This window comes from Hippocampus guttulatus, chromosome 16, assembly GCF_054856545.1.
Source record: "Hippocampus guttulatus isolate MCC_2025c chromosome 16, RoL_Hgut_1.0, whole genome shotgun sequence".
In the NCBI taxonomy this organism is placed as follows: Eukaryota; Metazoa; Chordata; class Actinopteri; order Syngnathiformes; family Syngnathidae; genus Hippocampus; species Hippocampus guttulatus.
This window is the reverse complement of record NC_141276.1, coordinates 961,957-977,802: the sequence shown is the minus strand read 5'-3', so window position 1 is coordinate 977,802 and position 15,846 is coordinate 961,957. Positions and strand designations below refer to the sequence as shown.

At 47.4% G+C, this 15,846-nt stretch overlaps 1 protein-coding gene and 1 long non-coding RNA gene across 5 annotated transcripts; one reads left to right on the top strand and one right to left on the bottom strand.

The window, feature by feature from the left end:
• Positions 1–3,487: 3,487 nt before the first annotated feature.
• On the bottom strand, positions 3,488–15,828 carry LOC147192296 (histone acetyltransferase KAT7-like). 4 transcript variants are annotated; one of them, XM_086132691.1, is made up of 16 exons: positions 15,673–15,818; positions 14,402–14,733; positions 14,138–14,282; positions 13,083–13,256; positions 10,344–10,625; positions 10,164–10,246; positions 9,589–9,675; positions 8,534–8,632; positions 8,353–8,463; positions 7,075–7,266; positions 6,386–6,475; positions 5,906–6,046; positions 5,519–5,612; positions 5,296–5,442; positions 4,214–4,320; positions 3,488–4,052 (listed from the first exon to the last, which is right to left on the bottom strand). In XM_086132691.1, exons 2-16 carry the CDS (start codon positions 14,426–14,428, stop codon positions 3,954–3,956), a joined length of 1,878 nt encoding a protein of 625 aa, XP_085988817.1. In that variant the 5' UTR covers positions 14,429–14,733; positions 15,673–15,818; the 3' UTR covers positions 3,488–3,953. The 4 variants fall into 4 exon arrangements, with proteins under 4 accessions (XP_085988817.1, XP_085988820.1, XP_085988819.1 ...); XM_086132694.1 differs by having other exon boundaries at positions 5,519–5,558; XM_086132693.1 differs by having other exon boundaries at positions 8,374–8,463.
• On the top strand, positions 3,737–11,720 carry LOC147192297 (uncharacterized). The gene is made up of 3 exons (XR_015103182.1): positions 3,737–3,793; positions 11,401–11,473; positions 11,570–11,720. It is a non-coding gene; the product is annotated as an uncharacterized LOC147192297 (long non-coding RNA).
• Positions 15,829–15,846: the final 18 nt, after the last annotated feature.

Here is a 15,846-nt window from a genome sequence, read left to right as displayed (position 1 = left end):
TTGAATTGCAAACCTCGTCTGCGTTTTTTGTGCCGTTACCTTGGTAGCTGCTGCTACTGATATTAAAGTCCTACAAGTATCCATCTATTCCCGTTGTGTTTTCCCAGATATGCAAGAGTGGAACTCCTATTCATATTAAAGATGCAAACGAGGAGATACGGCATCTGCGGAGACGTCGCGTTTTCTTTTGACTTCTGTAATGTATTCTTGCCATCGGTTTCAGTGAACCGACCGGATGATGTCTAGCGGCCAGGACGTTGTACTGAAAGCTTGTGGCGTCCGCACGCATATTCCTCCGACATGTTTGCATTGTTTTTCATTCCATCTTAATTAAAGGTCATTTGTTAAAAATGTTGAATGTTCTGTGTTCTTGCTTCTAAAATGGCGTTCTTCCATCAAGACCAATGGACAACCATCCAAAAATTGTGTTTCACCTTTTCCACATTTTGCAGTTTGCTGATCCCTAAATGGACTAAATCCATTTCCCCTCAATATTCTACATGGCACCCTATGATGATGCAAAATTATGGAATTTTGAGGGGGGGGGGGGGGGGTTGACCAGTGGGATGCAACCTCTAATTCAAGTGGCAAAAAAAGAAATACGGTACATAACTGGTAGTGTAACTTGCATTCATTGCTAAAGTGCACAAATCTAGCCACTTTCAAAACTAGAATTCCTGAATTCAAAATTCTGTCAGTCCTTCGCTTGTATGTGTAAATGCAAACATCAGACCACAGAAAGCTCATGAGGAGTTTATTGAAGAGGAAGCAGAAGGCGGAAGCGAACGCCAAAGTACACGAGCTACATGTTCGATGCTAAGCTTAAGCTAGCTTTCACTGCCGCCCTATCGCGTGTCACGATGAATACGGAAGGCGCCGCTTTGAAACTGGGGACGACATCGCCGGTGCCGGATGGAAAAGCACACTCGACATCTGTCAATGCCCAAAGCAAAAGGATTTCTGAAGCCGCCGCTCCCCAAACATGGCCATTGTTTGTCATTTGAGAGGCACAGAAACCCAACAGGTAAAATCAATTTGACTACAAAACGCATTTCAACCTTGGCAACGCTTGTTAAGAGAGGCACGGTGTTTGGAGAACGCGCGCGCCGCCTGACCCTGTGTTAAGTGACAACATAAATAAGAATCGTTTTTACGAGCTCGGTGGGGTTAATAAAAACACAAAACATTTGAGGGCGCATTACAGAATGTCAAGACAACGGAAGGTACCACTAAACGTTCAGATAATTGAGCGACAGCACCGGGAGCAACTCCGAGAATAATGCGCAAACGTGTTTTTTGTTTGTTTCACGAGAACAACGTTTTGCTCATTACCCTCGGGCTGAAATCCCGAAACCATTTATTTCTAAAGAGCGTTTGAAAACGAGTCCGATACTAAACTAAAGGGGTGTTCGCACGGCACACATTTGCTCCGGCGCTGCACCGATGTATTTTGTTGCGATATATTTTGCACCGCAGCAAATTGTGTGGAGCGTTCACACGTACAAAGCCGCCGAGCGTGTCTGCAACGGCGCAGCGTCGGCGCAGCCCCGCTCGCGTTCACGCGGCAGTTTCTGCAGCGGAGCAAAACGACAGAAAACAAATGAGCTGTCGTGTTGGTTCTTTTTAAAACGTATACACAACTCAAGCGACTACTGGACAGGCACGTCCTTCTCCTTCTCCTTCCCGGTCTCCATGCCTTCTGCTCGAGAGTGGCCGCCCCGGAAAACGTAAATCAACGATGACTTCAATGACACTCAGAAAAGAGTCATCATCATGCGCCAAACAGAAAATCAAGAGAGGAAATCACTAAATAAATGATATGGGGGGTGGGGGGGGGGGGTGTGAACACACAACAAAGGAACAAACTACACTAACAACTCCGAGACAGTCCAGTCTCCTACAAAAGGAAAGATGTTACCAGCCAAGTCTTGTGTCATTATTAAACAAACACATGACGGAAGTCCGACAGAGCACGAAAGCAACACGTTTTCGCCGTACGTACGCTTCGCAAGCGTTTGCTCCGGAGCAAATTTAACCCAGTTGCGTTCACACGTGCAAATTTACACCGGTGCTGCTTCGCAAACGAGCATTTGCTCCGGAGCAAATTTTTAAACCACCTCCCTGAGGTGGATCAAATCTGGTCCGGTGTAAGCCTTTTTCCGGGGCTACGCCGGAGCTAATTTGCACGTGTGAACGCTCTACTGGGGCAGCCCCGGCGTAGCACCGCACCAAATCTTGCCGTGTGAACGCCCCTTAAGGCAGGCCAAACGAGGACAATTTGCTAACCGCTAGCTTGAGGTTTTGTTCATTAACCTCTTCAAAACTCTTTCCAAATTGTCCCAACATCTACCGCATGTCCGTCCAAAATCAGTCAGTCCAATAAAGACCAAAAAAAAACACCAAATGCTTCCTGAAAAAGCTTTGAAAAGAACAATTGTTGTTGTCACGCTCACTTCTTTGCGTCGACGGCAACAGGAAAGTGTTTGACGTCTAATTGCAAATCTTCAGATTGGACTCGGGCCTCTTCGGAATGCGGATAAAAATCCAACACGTATCGGATATTGACCAGTGCAGCGTGAACATGCAGATCAAATACTGAATACCCTGTTCATGGGAGCGTTTTACTCAAAGTCATGTTAGTTGGAAAAAAAAAAAAAGGTGAAGGCTGTCTTTTGGAATACGGCACTTGGACTCGCAGTGTCAATCCGGTTTTACAGGAAAATGATCAGAAATGTAAATGACTTTTCCCTGTGCTGTAGCGTTCAAGTAATTCCCAATCTAAACATATTTTGACGCCAATATTTGGGAGAATCCCATCACTGTTATTCTACACTCGACACATTCTTAAAACTTAAATAACACAACGTCCTTCAACAAATCGAATCAAAAAGATGAACAAGATATTTCACACAGGAACAAACAGGACCAAAATGTGGAATATTTCAACATTTTTACAGTGGTGAAACCTAAGAGGTAGAAAATGATGAAATATTGAGAACTTTGCTGGGAAACCATGAAAAGCTCGCACATGCGCCCCATCGAGGACGCGGAGACAAAGCAGGGCAGGTCCCTTCGCAAATCAAAGACGTACTCGAGTCCAAGTAAGGCCAATGGCAGCGAGAGCTTCCAGGTGTCGTAGGTTTGAAATCCTGCCGGGCACTCCTTTGATACGTAACTCCAAAGAGTATTTATTTGAATAGTTCGTGTGTGTGCGTGTGTGTGTTTTCCAGTCAAAACTCAGTCCGGCTGATTTCAGGTTACGGTGACTCTGATTGAGAATGTTCTCGATTTGAACCTGCACTGCGGCCTCTTGACAAAAGTGTTCTTGAAGCCCTCTTTTCCAAAACGAAAGCAAACACCACCCGCCCCCCCCTCCAAAAGAGTAAAAAGATACATCTCCCCATGCCATTCATTGTGTACAGACTTTTCAATTTTGGTGAATATGATCAGAATGGGATTACACATAATCCCCCCCCCCCCCCCCCCCCCCCCCCCCCAGGACACAACAAGCTTGAGTCCGTTTGAGTACATCAGTCAGAATAATCCAATATGTAATCTAAAATAGATGTACAACGTTTTGGAAAAGAGCTCATCAAGAGTAGTGCACATTTTATGCCGGGGGAAATCGGGGAATACAAGGAAGAGGTTGATGAGGCGTAAGCAGTGCTTGGTCACACGCCCGACATGAGCGCATGCTACATTTTCTTCTTATTCAGGCTGACGATCATTGAAAGGAGGACACCCGAGAGCTTCATATGGGACCGCGATGAACGGAAGCTTTCTTGGAAGTGGGGTGAGTGCAAGAAGCAAAACAACGACGTGATTTGGGAAACGGCCGCCGGAAGCGTTTCTAAACGGCGGCGCGAGCGCGACCGTGTTGCGCGCGCGCTTGCCGGTGTCGCTGGAGAGGATGTGGCCGCTTTTTGAGTAAGGGGGTGTGAAAAGATGCTCCTCTACGTCCCTTTCGGCGGCGTCCACTTCAAGGCTGCGGGGTCGATGGTCTTGCCGCGACCGCGTTTGCGCTCCTTGGCTTTCCAGTCATCGATAAGGTCCTACAACAGAGGGGCGGCCGGTTGCGTCATCGTTTTATTGCTTCGTTGCAAACTCATCCAAGTTTGTACACCGGATAAAGACGTCACGGTCGCTCAGGGGGCTCGGGGTAACGGGACCAAACTCCGCGTCATATTCAAGCAACCGGCGGGATCATTCCTACCTGTCGTTTTAAAACCAAGTGTTTCCCCTTCCAGTATTTGAGCATCTGGAGGGACTGCAGCGTGCTGACAATGTCCACCGGGTTCACCGCCGTCTCCTGGCTGATCTCTAACGGGCAAAGGAGGAAAGACTCCAGGTCAGCGTGCGATTTTCAAACGCAATCGAGAAAGAGGCCTTTCGGGTTGCGGGGAGTGCTTGTGCCAACTTGACAAAAGCCATTATTTATTTCAAAACAAACAAACAAGCAGATGAGTTGGGTTCATTTTCAATCCATAGTCGTCGTTTTGCTTTTTGCACGTGTGCACCGTGAGGCCCGCGCGTGCGTCCACCCCGCCCCGCCATCCCTTTAGAAATGAGCCATAGCGCAAAAAGCGGAAGAAACAATGAACACCGACGAATGATCACGCTCCTCAGAAGCCATTTGGAAGAAAAGACACCAGTGTGAGGAAAAAAAAGGCTCCGCTCGGCACCGGTCAAGCGCGCTACCGATGTTGCATTCGGACAGCGCCGCGACAAGTGTGAGCTCCAAATTTGCCGCTCCGAGTCACCGAGTGTCATTTCTGAGAAATGCTGTGCCCCGGCGTTATTTCAGATGACGGCCGAGAACTTGGCGCTCGCTTCTTGGCGTGAAATTGGTTTACGGCAGAAAATGACGGTTCCGGAAGGCATGACCTTTTGTCGGGCGAAAAGTCGCAAGGCGGAGAGCGTGCCGTGCATTCGACTCAAGCGGGAAGCCTTCGTAAAGAGTCGTGACCAAGGAAATCCCTCCTCCGGCCAACACCGCAGCGTGCCGGGTCGGTAGAAACGTTGATGCCTTCAGCAAGATTGAACCGGCAGTCCGTCTCATGCTTCGTTTTTTTTTTTTTTTTTCTTGCTTGCTCGGCTCTGCGACGGCGAATCACGAAGCCGCCCTCTTTGTCACTCGCTCTCCACCCCCGCTGTCCGTGCCAGGCGCGCGCGGCTACAACTTCGCAATCAATTTTAGAAAATGCTATTTTGATATGCCGGGTCTCAAAACATGTTTGAGACCCGGGAAAAAAAAGCCATTATTTCAGTCACAATATACTTGGACCCGCTTCTGACCTTTAATGGAGATCTCTTTCCCTTGGAAGTTATTGAGGTAGCGCAGCAGCACCTCCTTCCAGTAACTGCGATAGCTGATGAGGCCCAGGTCGGATAGCGGCCGCTCCGGCGAGCCCACTTTCTCTTCCACCTTTGACAACAAGTAACCTTGAAAGGACGGGGAGGAAGAGAGTGTGACGTGCTACGATGGAGTGTTGTCGTCACGCACGCACGCAAAGCTTACTGAAGTCGATGAGCATCTTGCCGTAGCCCTGCCTCATGTACTGTGGCATGGTGAGGATACAGGACACATTGTAATTTAGGAAAGAGTTTTTTTCCTACACAAACACAGACAGACACTTCAATATGGCAACAATAATACGCAAGAGCGGGATGAGCGTGAGAAGCGCGCCGGATTTGAAAAAAAAAAAAAAAAAGAGCCATCGGTGTCTGTTGTCAGTGGCACGGTAACTTTTGTGGCCCCGGACTCCTCTCGCCTGGGCTTACCGTAGTTCCGGTGTCAAATTTACACAAAGGAGTAAACGACGGGTGACTATAGCGAAGTCCCGGAGCAAAGAAAACGCACCGCCCCGGGGCCCGAACCAAAACGCGGAAAGGAAAAGGACTTGACCTTGGAGAAATAGCCGACCAGATGGCAGCCGGTGTTGTCCAGCTCCGTCATGGCGTAGAAGAGGAACGGCTCCACGTCGTAGTACAAAGTCTTGTGGTCCAGAAAGAGTTTGGCCAGCAGGCACAGGTTCTGACAGAAAATCTGCCGAAGAAAGTGGTGCCGTTGTCAAAGATTCCGACTCATGTTGGACGACGCACTTGAAGAATACCTTCCGACGCATTTGGACACATTCACGATATCTTATATGACGATATTACGACTATTTATCATTGTCGTCATTATTTTGATCCTCAAAACACGTTTTTTTGTGTAAACCTCAACGTTTGAAAATTCTTGTTTACAGTTAGCTGTGTTTTAGATTCCAGGCTTATTCAATGACCTTAATGGTAGTCTGTGCGTACAAAGTAGTCCCAAAAATAAGGGTAGTGTTCCAGATTTCTTTCCTGTACGTGTTTGAGGGTCCGCGTGGGGCTTCCCTACCTTGTTCTTCTTGCCGTCGACCTCAAAAACGGAAATGTTGCCTTTTCGGTAGATTTCATCACCCGGAGGATGCTTCCAAACACATTTGGCCTGATGGGAAAAGGAGAGACAATCACGGTCTAGTCTGTCTTCTTTCACCCTTCAAACACATTTATAACCAAGGTCTGCAAAATGGAGAAATGAAACAGTAGATTGACTCGAGGGTTGAGATGATCAGAAGGCCAGCACCCATTCGGATGCCAAGACCGATGGGGGGGGGATTCCAGTGACGTTAAGCCGGCCTCGACAAGGGATAGCCGATCTGTCCGCCTCGTGTCAGATATGTGCGGATTCTAGGCCAGGCGTGTCCAAACGTCGGTTGGAGGGCCGCAAAGGGCCACGCCTTCAACTTTTTGAAACACGGCGAAGTCGGTCAAGAAAGCAATTCTGGATCGTTTGCGCGGGCCAGTCCTTTTCATCGGCGCCGAGGCAAACGCTCAAAGATTTTTCTGTGTTTTTGGGGTGGCCAACGGCCCCCCCCCCCCCCCCCCCCCCCGCTCACAGTGTAGATCCGGCTCCGCGCTAAACGGCAGCCGAATCTCGGCTCCTCGTTCGCCACCCCAAAAAGAACAAACTGTAGTGAAGGGACCCGTTTTCAAACGCTTTGTTGAGGACGATGGATGGCCGGATGGAGATAAAAGGAGTCGTACCGTGTGCCTGCGCAAGATGGTCTGGCTCTTCATATACTTGAGGCAGAATTCGCACATGTAGAGCCTCCCGAGGCGAGCGTATTCCTCCGGGTAGGGCGAGTGGTACCACGTGTCCAATTCGTAGCGTCCGAACACAATGATTTTAATCACGTTGCTCCCCTCCGACACCTGGCCGGCCAGACGAAGCTTCTCCTGTAATGACCGGCGTAAGAGGATGATGAGGATGAAGACGGGTCGTGAAAGGAAAGGACAAGAGGAGAGAACGGGGAAATAGGTTGCCGTGACAGAAGAGGAATAAGAAAAGGGAGAACGGAAAAGAACTCTCTGTTAGTCAGCGGAGATGAGAAGTGCGGGCATAAAGAAGGCCCGGCGACACAACGAAGAAGGATGCGGACGAGTACGGCTTCCAAATAGAGACTTGAAAACGCCGTCCGCATCTCGCCAGGCAAGCCGAACGTGACGGGGAATTTGCCGGGAATGCCGTCGCCGTGAAAATCGAAACACTTGCGCAAGTGTTGCAAATTGGGCTCGCTAAATCATTGGTGGTAATTGGCGCCGTTGGCAAATGGGGCCTCTTTCATCTTGGCGGCCGGCTAAAGTCAAGCCTCTCCTTTCTCTGGTGAGCACTTTGAAGGCTTCTGAAGATGCTCGCTGGTTTTTTCTTTTGGAATCTTGAAACGGGCTCAGCCCACCGTCCCTCTCTTAGCTCCTGCCCGCAACATCGGAACCACTCGGTGTACACCGAGCGTCTTCTTGCCGCCGTACTTCATCATTCGTCGTAAGAAAATGCCAGAAAAAAAAAAAAAATCTATTATTCGAATGAAGCAAACAAGATCCGATCCTTGTACTCATTTTTAAGAACCGAGCGTACGTGTGGGGGAACCGAGAGGTTTTATGTGCTCGATTTGATGACGCAACACGAATGAACGGCTAATTAAGGCTATTACTGTGATGACGCGACGCTAGAAGGTGTCCACGGAGGCCCCCGATCGACACATTCATATTTAATGTCTGTTTGCCTTCGGAAATCGGGTCAAAACAACATGCCGTGACTTCGGAATGCTTCTCAACGGAGGGAGAAACGTTACAAGATGCAGAAAAACCAAAAGGGATTGTTGCATCTAGCCAATATATTTCCCACCCCTCCTGAGGCCGCGGAGAAGGACGAAGTGAGAAGAAGAGGAAGAAGGCAGGGGAGAAGGAGGGCGGAGGGGAGTCCAAAAAAAAACCACACACACACACAAAGAGAGGAGGGTGATGATGAGTTCTCTCTCTTACAAGGTCCTCCGAGGCACGTGCCTGCGCTTTCCTGAACAGGTCCAGGTCATAGTCGCTGGTGATGTTCTCCAGCAGGGGCTCCCGACCCATCCCGTGGCTCTGATGGTGATCCTGAGAAGTTGAGGCGAGCGTTAGGATGCTCCCAAACGCGCGCGCTTGTTCAAATTTCTCATCCACAAACCGTGCACTTGTCCTTCTCCTCCTTATTGAGCCCAGCGTTCCTCTTCTTTCTCAGATCCGTCACCTTCTCCTTGTAGCGCAGCTGACGTTCTGTTGGGGTCTGACACATCACCCACGGTTAGGAGCAGCTCACAGCAGGTCTTAACATGTCCTGGATGCTCAGATCCAAGGCCCAAACCATAATGGGGTTTTTTTTAGGCTGATACCGATGCGTTTTTTTTGGGCAGAAAAAAAAATTGATTGCCGTGTAATTGGCTGCTGAATTAAAAAAAAAAATATATATATATAAATATATATATATATATACAGTATATGCATGAGAGTTACTATAGCAAGACCATTTCAGATCAGATTCAGACATAGAAAGAAGCAGAGAGGAGTTATGTGCTCAATCAAGAGGCGAGCAGCAGCATTCTGGACCAACTGGAGACGCTTCATGGAGGTTACTCCTAAATAAAGTGCAAGACAGCAATCCAGCCGGGACGTCGTTTATGAGGAGACAACATGAAGGATAAGCCGACATGTTTTTTTTTTTTTTTCCATTTATTGCACAGAATTTTAGAAAAGGTTTACCTCTGTTGATTAGCATAAGCAATCCAATGCGAGTTGACTGGAGAAACAAAGCGATCACGACGTTCTTTCTTTCTTACTGCTGCTCTCACCGGACAAGATTCGCTTGTTGTCTCAACGACGCCACAAAAACAAAAGTCTACTTTCCTAACTATCTGATGAGGCGACGAGCGCAGTTCATTAGTTTATCACCGCTAGGTGCAATGTCCCCGACAGAACAATAAATGGTGTCTGCTCTTGCCTCAGGAAGGAAAAATGTTCCACCGGTGGAGTGTGAGCAGCTGCTTCCGAGTAGAATGTCCAACGAAATACACAATAGCTTCCCGCGCCGCGTGATCTCCAGCCTTTATTACATTTGGCTTTCGGACCGGATGATTATTTAATGCTTGCTCATATCGCATCTCATTTGAGCATCAAGAAAAAAAGAAAAAAAAAAGAAGGATGTGACCGAAGAATTAGGAGATGACTTTTGAGCCGGCCCCGTACCTGGTTTCTCGCGGAATGTCGATTCTCATCCTGTCGGTGAGACAGCGTCCTTTCGTCGGCCTGTTTCTCGCGAGTTGACACCTTGCCCTGACAAAACATCAACACGGCGCGATGACAACAAGTGACGGTCGGCCCCCCGCAGCACCAAACCTTGCTCTCTCCCCCTTATGCGTTGCAGGAGGCTTTGCAGCCTGACACTTTGAATGTGCCCCCCCCCCCCCCCCCCCCGTTGGCTCCTCTCTGTTTTTCTTCCACTGGTGACATATTCGCCAGTGGCTGGTTGCTATGACCGATCACAGGCGCATGGTTGTTGTTAACTTTTGTCGCGATGAATTGTTTGCGATGAGGACGTCACCAGTGCGTTCTAAATGTCCTACTTTCATGATATGCCGTCCATATTTTCCATCAATTTCACCCGAAAGCCAAATATTCGACAAGACGTGCGGTCCGATGGAGGAAAACAAAACGTACTTTTTGATATTTGTCGGAAAAATGTCACCAAATTGCCTTTGCGCCGGCAGAGCTTCACTCGCGGTGGGTAAGATAGTTGCGTGGGTATGCGTGCGTGCAAATACCTTGCATTCATCAGATGACAGGTTGTGATATAGAGGACACCCCGATATGGAGAAATGTCTCTCGTGTCTCCCCGTCAGGTGACCTAGACCGGGTGAGAGACGGTGCTCAAAAGCCCTTGCCGTCGCCGCGCAGGAGCGCGGCCTGCGGACGTGATCGCGTTCAAATCGTCGAGCTGTTACCCAGTGAATTGCATCCGGGCGTGGGACACTTCATGTTGAAGTTGTAGCTCTCGTGAAACCGCCGCCGTTTGGGCCTGCGAGAGAGGTCGTGAGCGGCGGCCTCTTTGAGCGACAGCTCCTTTGCCAATCTCTCGTCCTCCTCTTGAGAAACGACGACATCCTTGCCGCGGGAGACCGGGTCATTCCCGGGGCTGGGCGTCTCGACGTCCGACTCCGGAGATGGGGCGTTGCCGCTCGGCGTGCGGGGAGGGGTCTCGTCGTGGTCCGCTGCCTGCTTGGCGCCTGCGGAGCAGACGGAGGCAAATCAAAATGGTTACCGCGCGTCGCCAGGGAGAGGAACCTCGCCCCGCCTTGAATTGCCAAAATCTGTGAATAATTGACGGCCACCGAAAAGGCTTCGGAATTGTCTCTGGGACACCCAAGGAGAGCATCAAAGCACTCGTTTTGTCCACATGGAACGCCTCAGTTCACCTCAACACAGCTCCTTGGCGCCAAGATGTCACAAGGCGCCAAAGTAATATTTGTGTATTTTGAAGTACAAACACAGCAAATGGTGATTTCGCAACTGTATGTTCTAAACCGGCGGCCCGGAGGTCCAGTGGTTAGCACGTCGGCTTCACAGTGCAGAGGTACCGGGTTCGATTCCAGCTCCGGCCTCCCTGTGTGGAGTTTGCATGTTCTCCCCGGGCCTGCGTGGGTTTTCTCCGGGTGCTCCGGTTTCCTCCCACGTTCCAAAAACATGCATGGCAGGCTGATTGGATGCTCTAAAATTGTCCCGAGGTGTGAGTGTGGGCGCGGATGGTTGTTCGTCTCTGCGTGCCCTGCGATTGGCTGGCAACCGATTCGGGGTGTCCCCCGCCTACTGCCCGGAGACGGCTGGGATAGGCTCCAGCACCCCCCCGCGACCCTAGTGAGGATCAAGCGGTTCGGAAAATGGATGGACGGATGTTCTCAACCTGGACTCCACATTATCACAATAGCATTCTAAAAAGATGTCCGTGCCCATGTTTTTCCTCAACCTAAATTGTCATTAAAGGAAAAAAAAATCTTTGCATAGATCTTGAAGAGAAGACTGCAATTGGCGACTGGATTATAACGACGACGCAGTGTCCAGTGCGGGAGGCGACACGGTAAGCTAAAGTTAGCCTCACGTGTTCTTACAATCGCACACAACTTCGATAAGGGTTTTCCAGGTCTCATTATTTTGTTCTTTCTCTAATTCCAAGGTCGAGAAGCCCCAGTCAACGGAGCTAATAATTCACTGGCACCCCGCATAAGGATGCACTTCACACCGCTGAGACCAAGCAGAGGAATCCTACAGTCAAGACTGATGTGAGTGCGCATGTGGTGCAGAGCTCCGAGACTTTGGCCGGCAAATGAAAGAACACACCGTGGTCCTTGTTCTCGCCGACCTCTCCAGTCACATTGGACTCACCCATTAAAAAAGCTTTTTAGGGGCACTAGAAACCTCCAGTGCTAAAAGATAAAGTATATCAAACTCATTTTACTGAGAAGAAGCCAGGGGTGACACTTTCCATTACTATCCCAAACAGGTTTCTTAAAAAGTTGTATATACACATCCAATGGCGGGGTTATATCTTTTATTTTATATTTAATACAGCGCACGGATTCCATTGGAGACGATTAATGGTGTCGAATCAGACTAGTCTCAAAATCAACACAGTGCCGTCTTTCAGTCATTTCCTCTCCAGTGAACAACGAGGAGAAGGACTGGACTGGCCTGCCAATAGCGAAAATCATGCATATAATTGCATTGAAATGCATGTGGGGGATTGGCGGGATTTTTTTTTTAAACCCCAAATTTCTTCAAAAAAAAACAATTACATTTCCCATGAACCCCCCCCCCCCCACACCCCCAAAAAAAGTAAAAAATACAATTTTAATTAAATCCTTTGAATAGCTCAGCGAGGGCACTCGCGTCTGATGAATGCACAACTCGGCACAAAATGTGACCTATTCACTTGATCTACTGCTGCATTTTATGACAGTCGTGAGGTATTGTTCTTAATCATAAGTACCATTTTCTACTGTGCAATTTAAAACGTTGCCCGGGCCATAAAACACACATGCGTGCACTCTCTGTCTCAAAATATTTCTACGGTGACAGTTTCAGTCATTTTGCATGACTACAACAAATGGATTTGAAATTAATTTTTAAAAAAATGTATGACTGTGCAGATTTCATCGAGATTTCACAAAAGTACGCCATTTCCTCTGGAAGAAGCACAGCCATGTGTAGAATGTCAAATTCCAGCGAGCGAAAAGAATTTTAGATAGATTTTTAGTTGAGTCATTCATCACAGGACAAAACAGAAGGACAAAATATGCACTCTGACATATTCATCTTTTTTTTTTCTATGTCAGGAACATGCTGTGATCACAGACTGAACTCACAGCATGCTACAATTACTGCATGATACTCGTCCTCGCCATTCAGCCATGGCTCCTCATTTTCGACTTCTATTACCGGCAGGCCTCAGTCTTTCCTTTAGCATAACGCTCCTTTCTCTTTTTCAAATGGTTTTTGTTTGAAAAATAACGACTCATTACTATTCCTCATCCCCTTTCCCCCCTCGGTCGATTCGACCATCGTGTTGCCATTAGCGCTGTTAACTTTACGAGCGTTTGCCGTGTGTCTTCGACAAGTGGATCATTTCAAAAGCGTCCCGTGTGTGTGTGAGAAAAATGAACGGCGGACGGTTTTATGTTGACCCTCACCATGATGAACGTCGCTATCTGAGCCGGATAACCTGCCCTGCCGCAGTGGGTATTTTTTGGCTGTGGCGTTTGTCGCCCCCTGTTGGCTGCGCGTGCTCCTGCGTCTGGAGGAACACGCGGAGGCTGCCGTCTCCGCTGGCGCAGGAGAACCGCTTCGTGCGGCGCCCGAGTTTTCTAGAAGAGGGATGAGAACAAATGTTCATGTAAATCGTCATCATGTTTTAAATATATCAAACCGTCTTTTCAAATATGATCATGCTCAGGAAATTCTACAATACTACAAAGTAAGATCGCAATAATATCCCTCCAGTTTACTTATGTAGCTTTACTTTGACTTTTGTATGACTGTTCAGACAAAACTTGGAAGTTATCTATATTTCATTTCGTCGTGACGAAGCAAACAAAATAGATTATGATGGTAATCTACCACTTCCTGAAATGAATTGGAGAAGTAGTGGTTGTTTGGTAGGCGTGGCTTGTGCAGTACATTTATGTATTTATCTATTTCATTGGGACGATGCACATTAATCAACACGAGTGCATGCAAGATCAAACATGTCAACATTAAAATGCTCTCAATAATAAATGCAGTAGTTACAATTCTCAGCCATGGCGTGAAAATACTGTTGTATGCATAGAACAGCACTACTTGTGGTCCTCGGTTGAGAATGCAGTTCCCCTTCCTGCGGCTGTGACGCAAACTTAATTTGTACATCAATTGGCAAGGTCTATCACTAACCGACCCACTAACGCTGTGCTAATGTCATAATTACAGTAAATACAGCATTGGTATGAAAACCTTCTAGGCCCTAAATTCAAAAGATCAACTTTATTGGCCAAGCACTTTGTTACAGCTGCCGCTGTTGTGAAAGCGCTATATAAATCAGCATGTATTGTATTGTATTGGAATCTATGTTCAATTTTAAATTATTAAAATGCATGGACATTTTATTTGCAATTGAAAGACCTAAATCTTATGACTGAACCCCAGAGCAATTTCGTGACCACGTAGTAAAAAAAATAAAATAAAAAAAAAACTTGCAAACATATTGCACCTCTTGTGCTTCGGCTGAGACGGAGGGACGTGCGAGTCGGGCGCGCGCTGTTACGTCGTTGCGCGCTCCCGACCGCTTCGGCGGGCTCGAGGTCGGCGGAGAAATCCGAGTCCTCTGTCCCGTCCGAGCTGCTGCCTGTGGTCCTCTGTGCGAAAAACACAACTGTAATGAGTGTCCTGGCTGAAAGTGAAAAAAAAAGAAGTCCTTCACGACAGACTTCGGCGTGGTTTTTTAAAATGATACTTTTTATAGATGTATCTTTACCATCGGATAATCCAACAAAGATCCCATCCTCGGGGAGGAGCATCATATCCTCCACATCTCCACGCGATAAAGTTGTCAATAAATAATCACATTTACCTAATCACCAAAGACGGATATTGAACAGCTCAAATCAGATGATAGGAGTGATCCTAATAACATGTGCCATTTCTTTCCAAACAAGCATCATTTATCGAAAATGCGAGCTGCCGAAACTGACAATTCTGGGCGACGCTGTAATGGAGGATGAAGCGTCGCTCAAAACCAAGCACAAGGTGCGGCTTGGGGTAGCGGGACCGATGTGTTGAGATCACGTTCCCTAGATTCCATCCGCTCTAAAAAAAAAAAAAAAAAAGCGAAATGGGAATTTTTACGATGCATAATAACGATGTTACATGCGGTACAATAATGCCATTATATTAGTCCATTCCACCATTGCTAACTTCAACTATATGTATAAGTAAATGACTACCTTTTCGACAGTGTCAATCCAAACTGAGCATGATTACACAATATTACCTCGTGTACAACAAGGGATGTGTAACAGAAGCTTGGTACGACTCTTGTTAGATTAAGTGGTAGTACCTAATAATGTGACCGGTTAATTCTATGTTGTTGAGATTTTTATTGATTCAAAGAATGATTAAAAAGATTACTAAACAATCATATGTTCTTTGACTAATTACCCAGGAAACGTCACTCAACACGAATGCGCTTCTGACGCACACTTTTTTGACACTTCATAACAAGGAAGCCCGGCCTTCATTTGCATATGACCAATGAGAAGAGAGAAGAGGCGGTGCTCTGTAAAGCCGAACCAATGAGCACAACGCGATTCGGGATTCTGACCAATCACTGCGTTGTTTTGGTACGGACGGGTCGCACCATCCTCAACAGAAAAAAAAACAGTCTGTTCCTTCCGACCAAACGTGAAGTTGTCGTATGAGCGGCACCAGAGGTCAGCATCAACGCACTCGCGTAAATAACAGGTCGAAAGGCGAACGGCCTTTTTACGAGAAACACAGCAACAAATTTAACCAACCAGGAAATAAATATTTGCTAAGGCGATGAGCAAATTAGAGCAGCTCCTATGAATTAACCAATAACCAGATCTCAAAAGTGTACTCATATGTGCGTTGTTTCATTTCACTGGTCACTGCACACATCTTCAGTTTCCATCCTAAATGGGATAGCGTAATCGATGACGTTATGGGAGCCAGCTTGCAGTCTGTTCTAAAGGCTTTTCTTTGCAAGAAAGAAAAGCTATGCCTTACCTTTCTCCTGGGCATTTTCACAGAATGGCGCGTCGTTTTTTATTAATCAGTGCGCCGATAGCATTTTATGTCAAATCCCATCAATATTGGAGAGCAACCAACCCCCCGTTTGCATTACGAGCCAAGTCAGCTGAAAACCGCGTATCATTCACTATTTCTGCTTTTCCTCTCAAG

Excerpts from the sequence above, each read along its gene's own strand:
- LOC147192296 (XM_086132691.1), bottom strand. The coding sequence starts at position 14,428 with ATGGGATCTTTGTTGGATTATCCGATG. Across the intron at positions 9,676-10,163 it reads TGTCATCTGATGAATGCAAG|GGCAAGGTGTCAACTCGCGA; the intron begins GTATTTGCACGC and ends ATGTTTTGTCAG. Across the intron at positions 6,476-7,074 it reads CCATCTTGCGCAGGCACACG|GCCAAATGTGTTTGGAAGCA; the intron begins GTACGACTCCTT and ends TTTTCCCATCAG.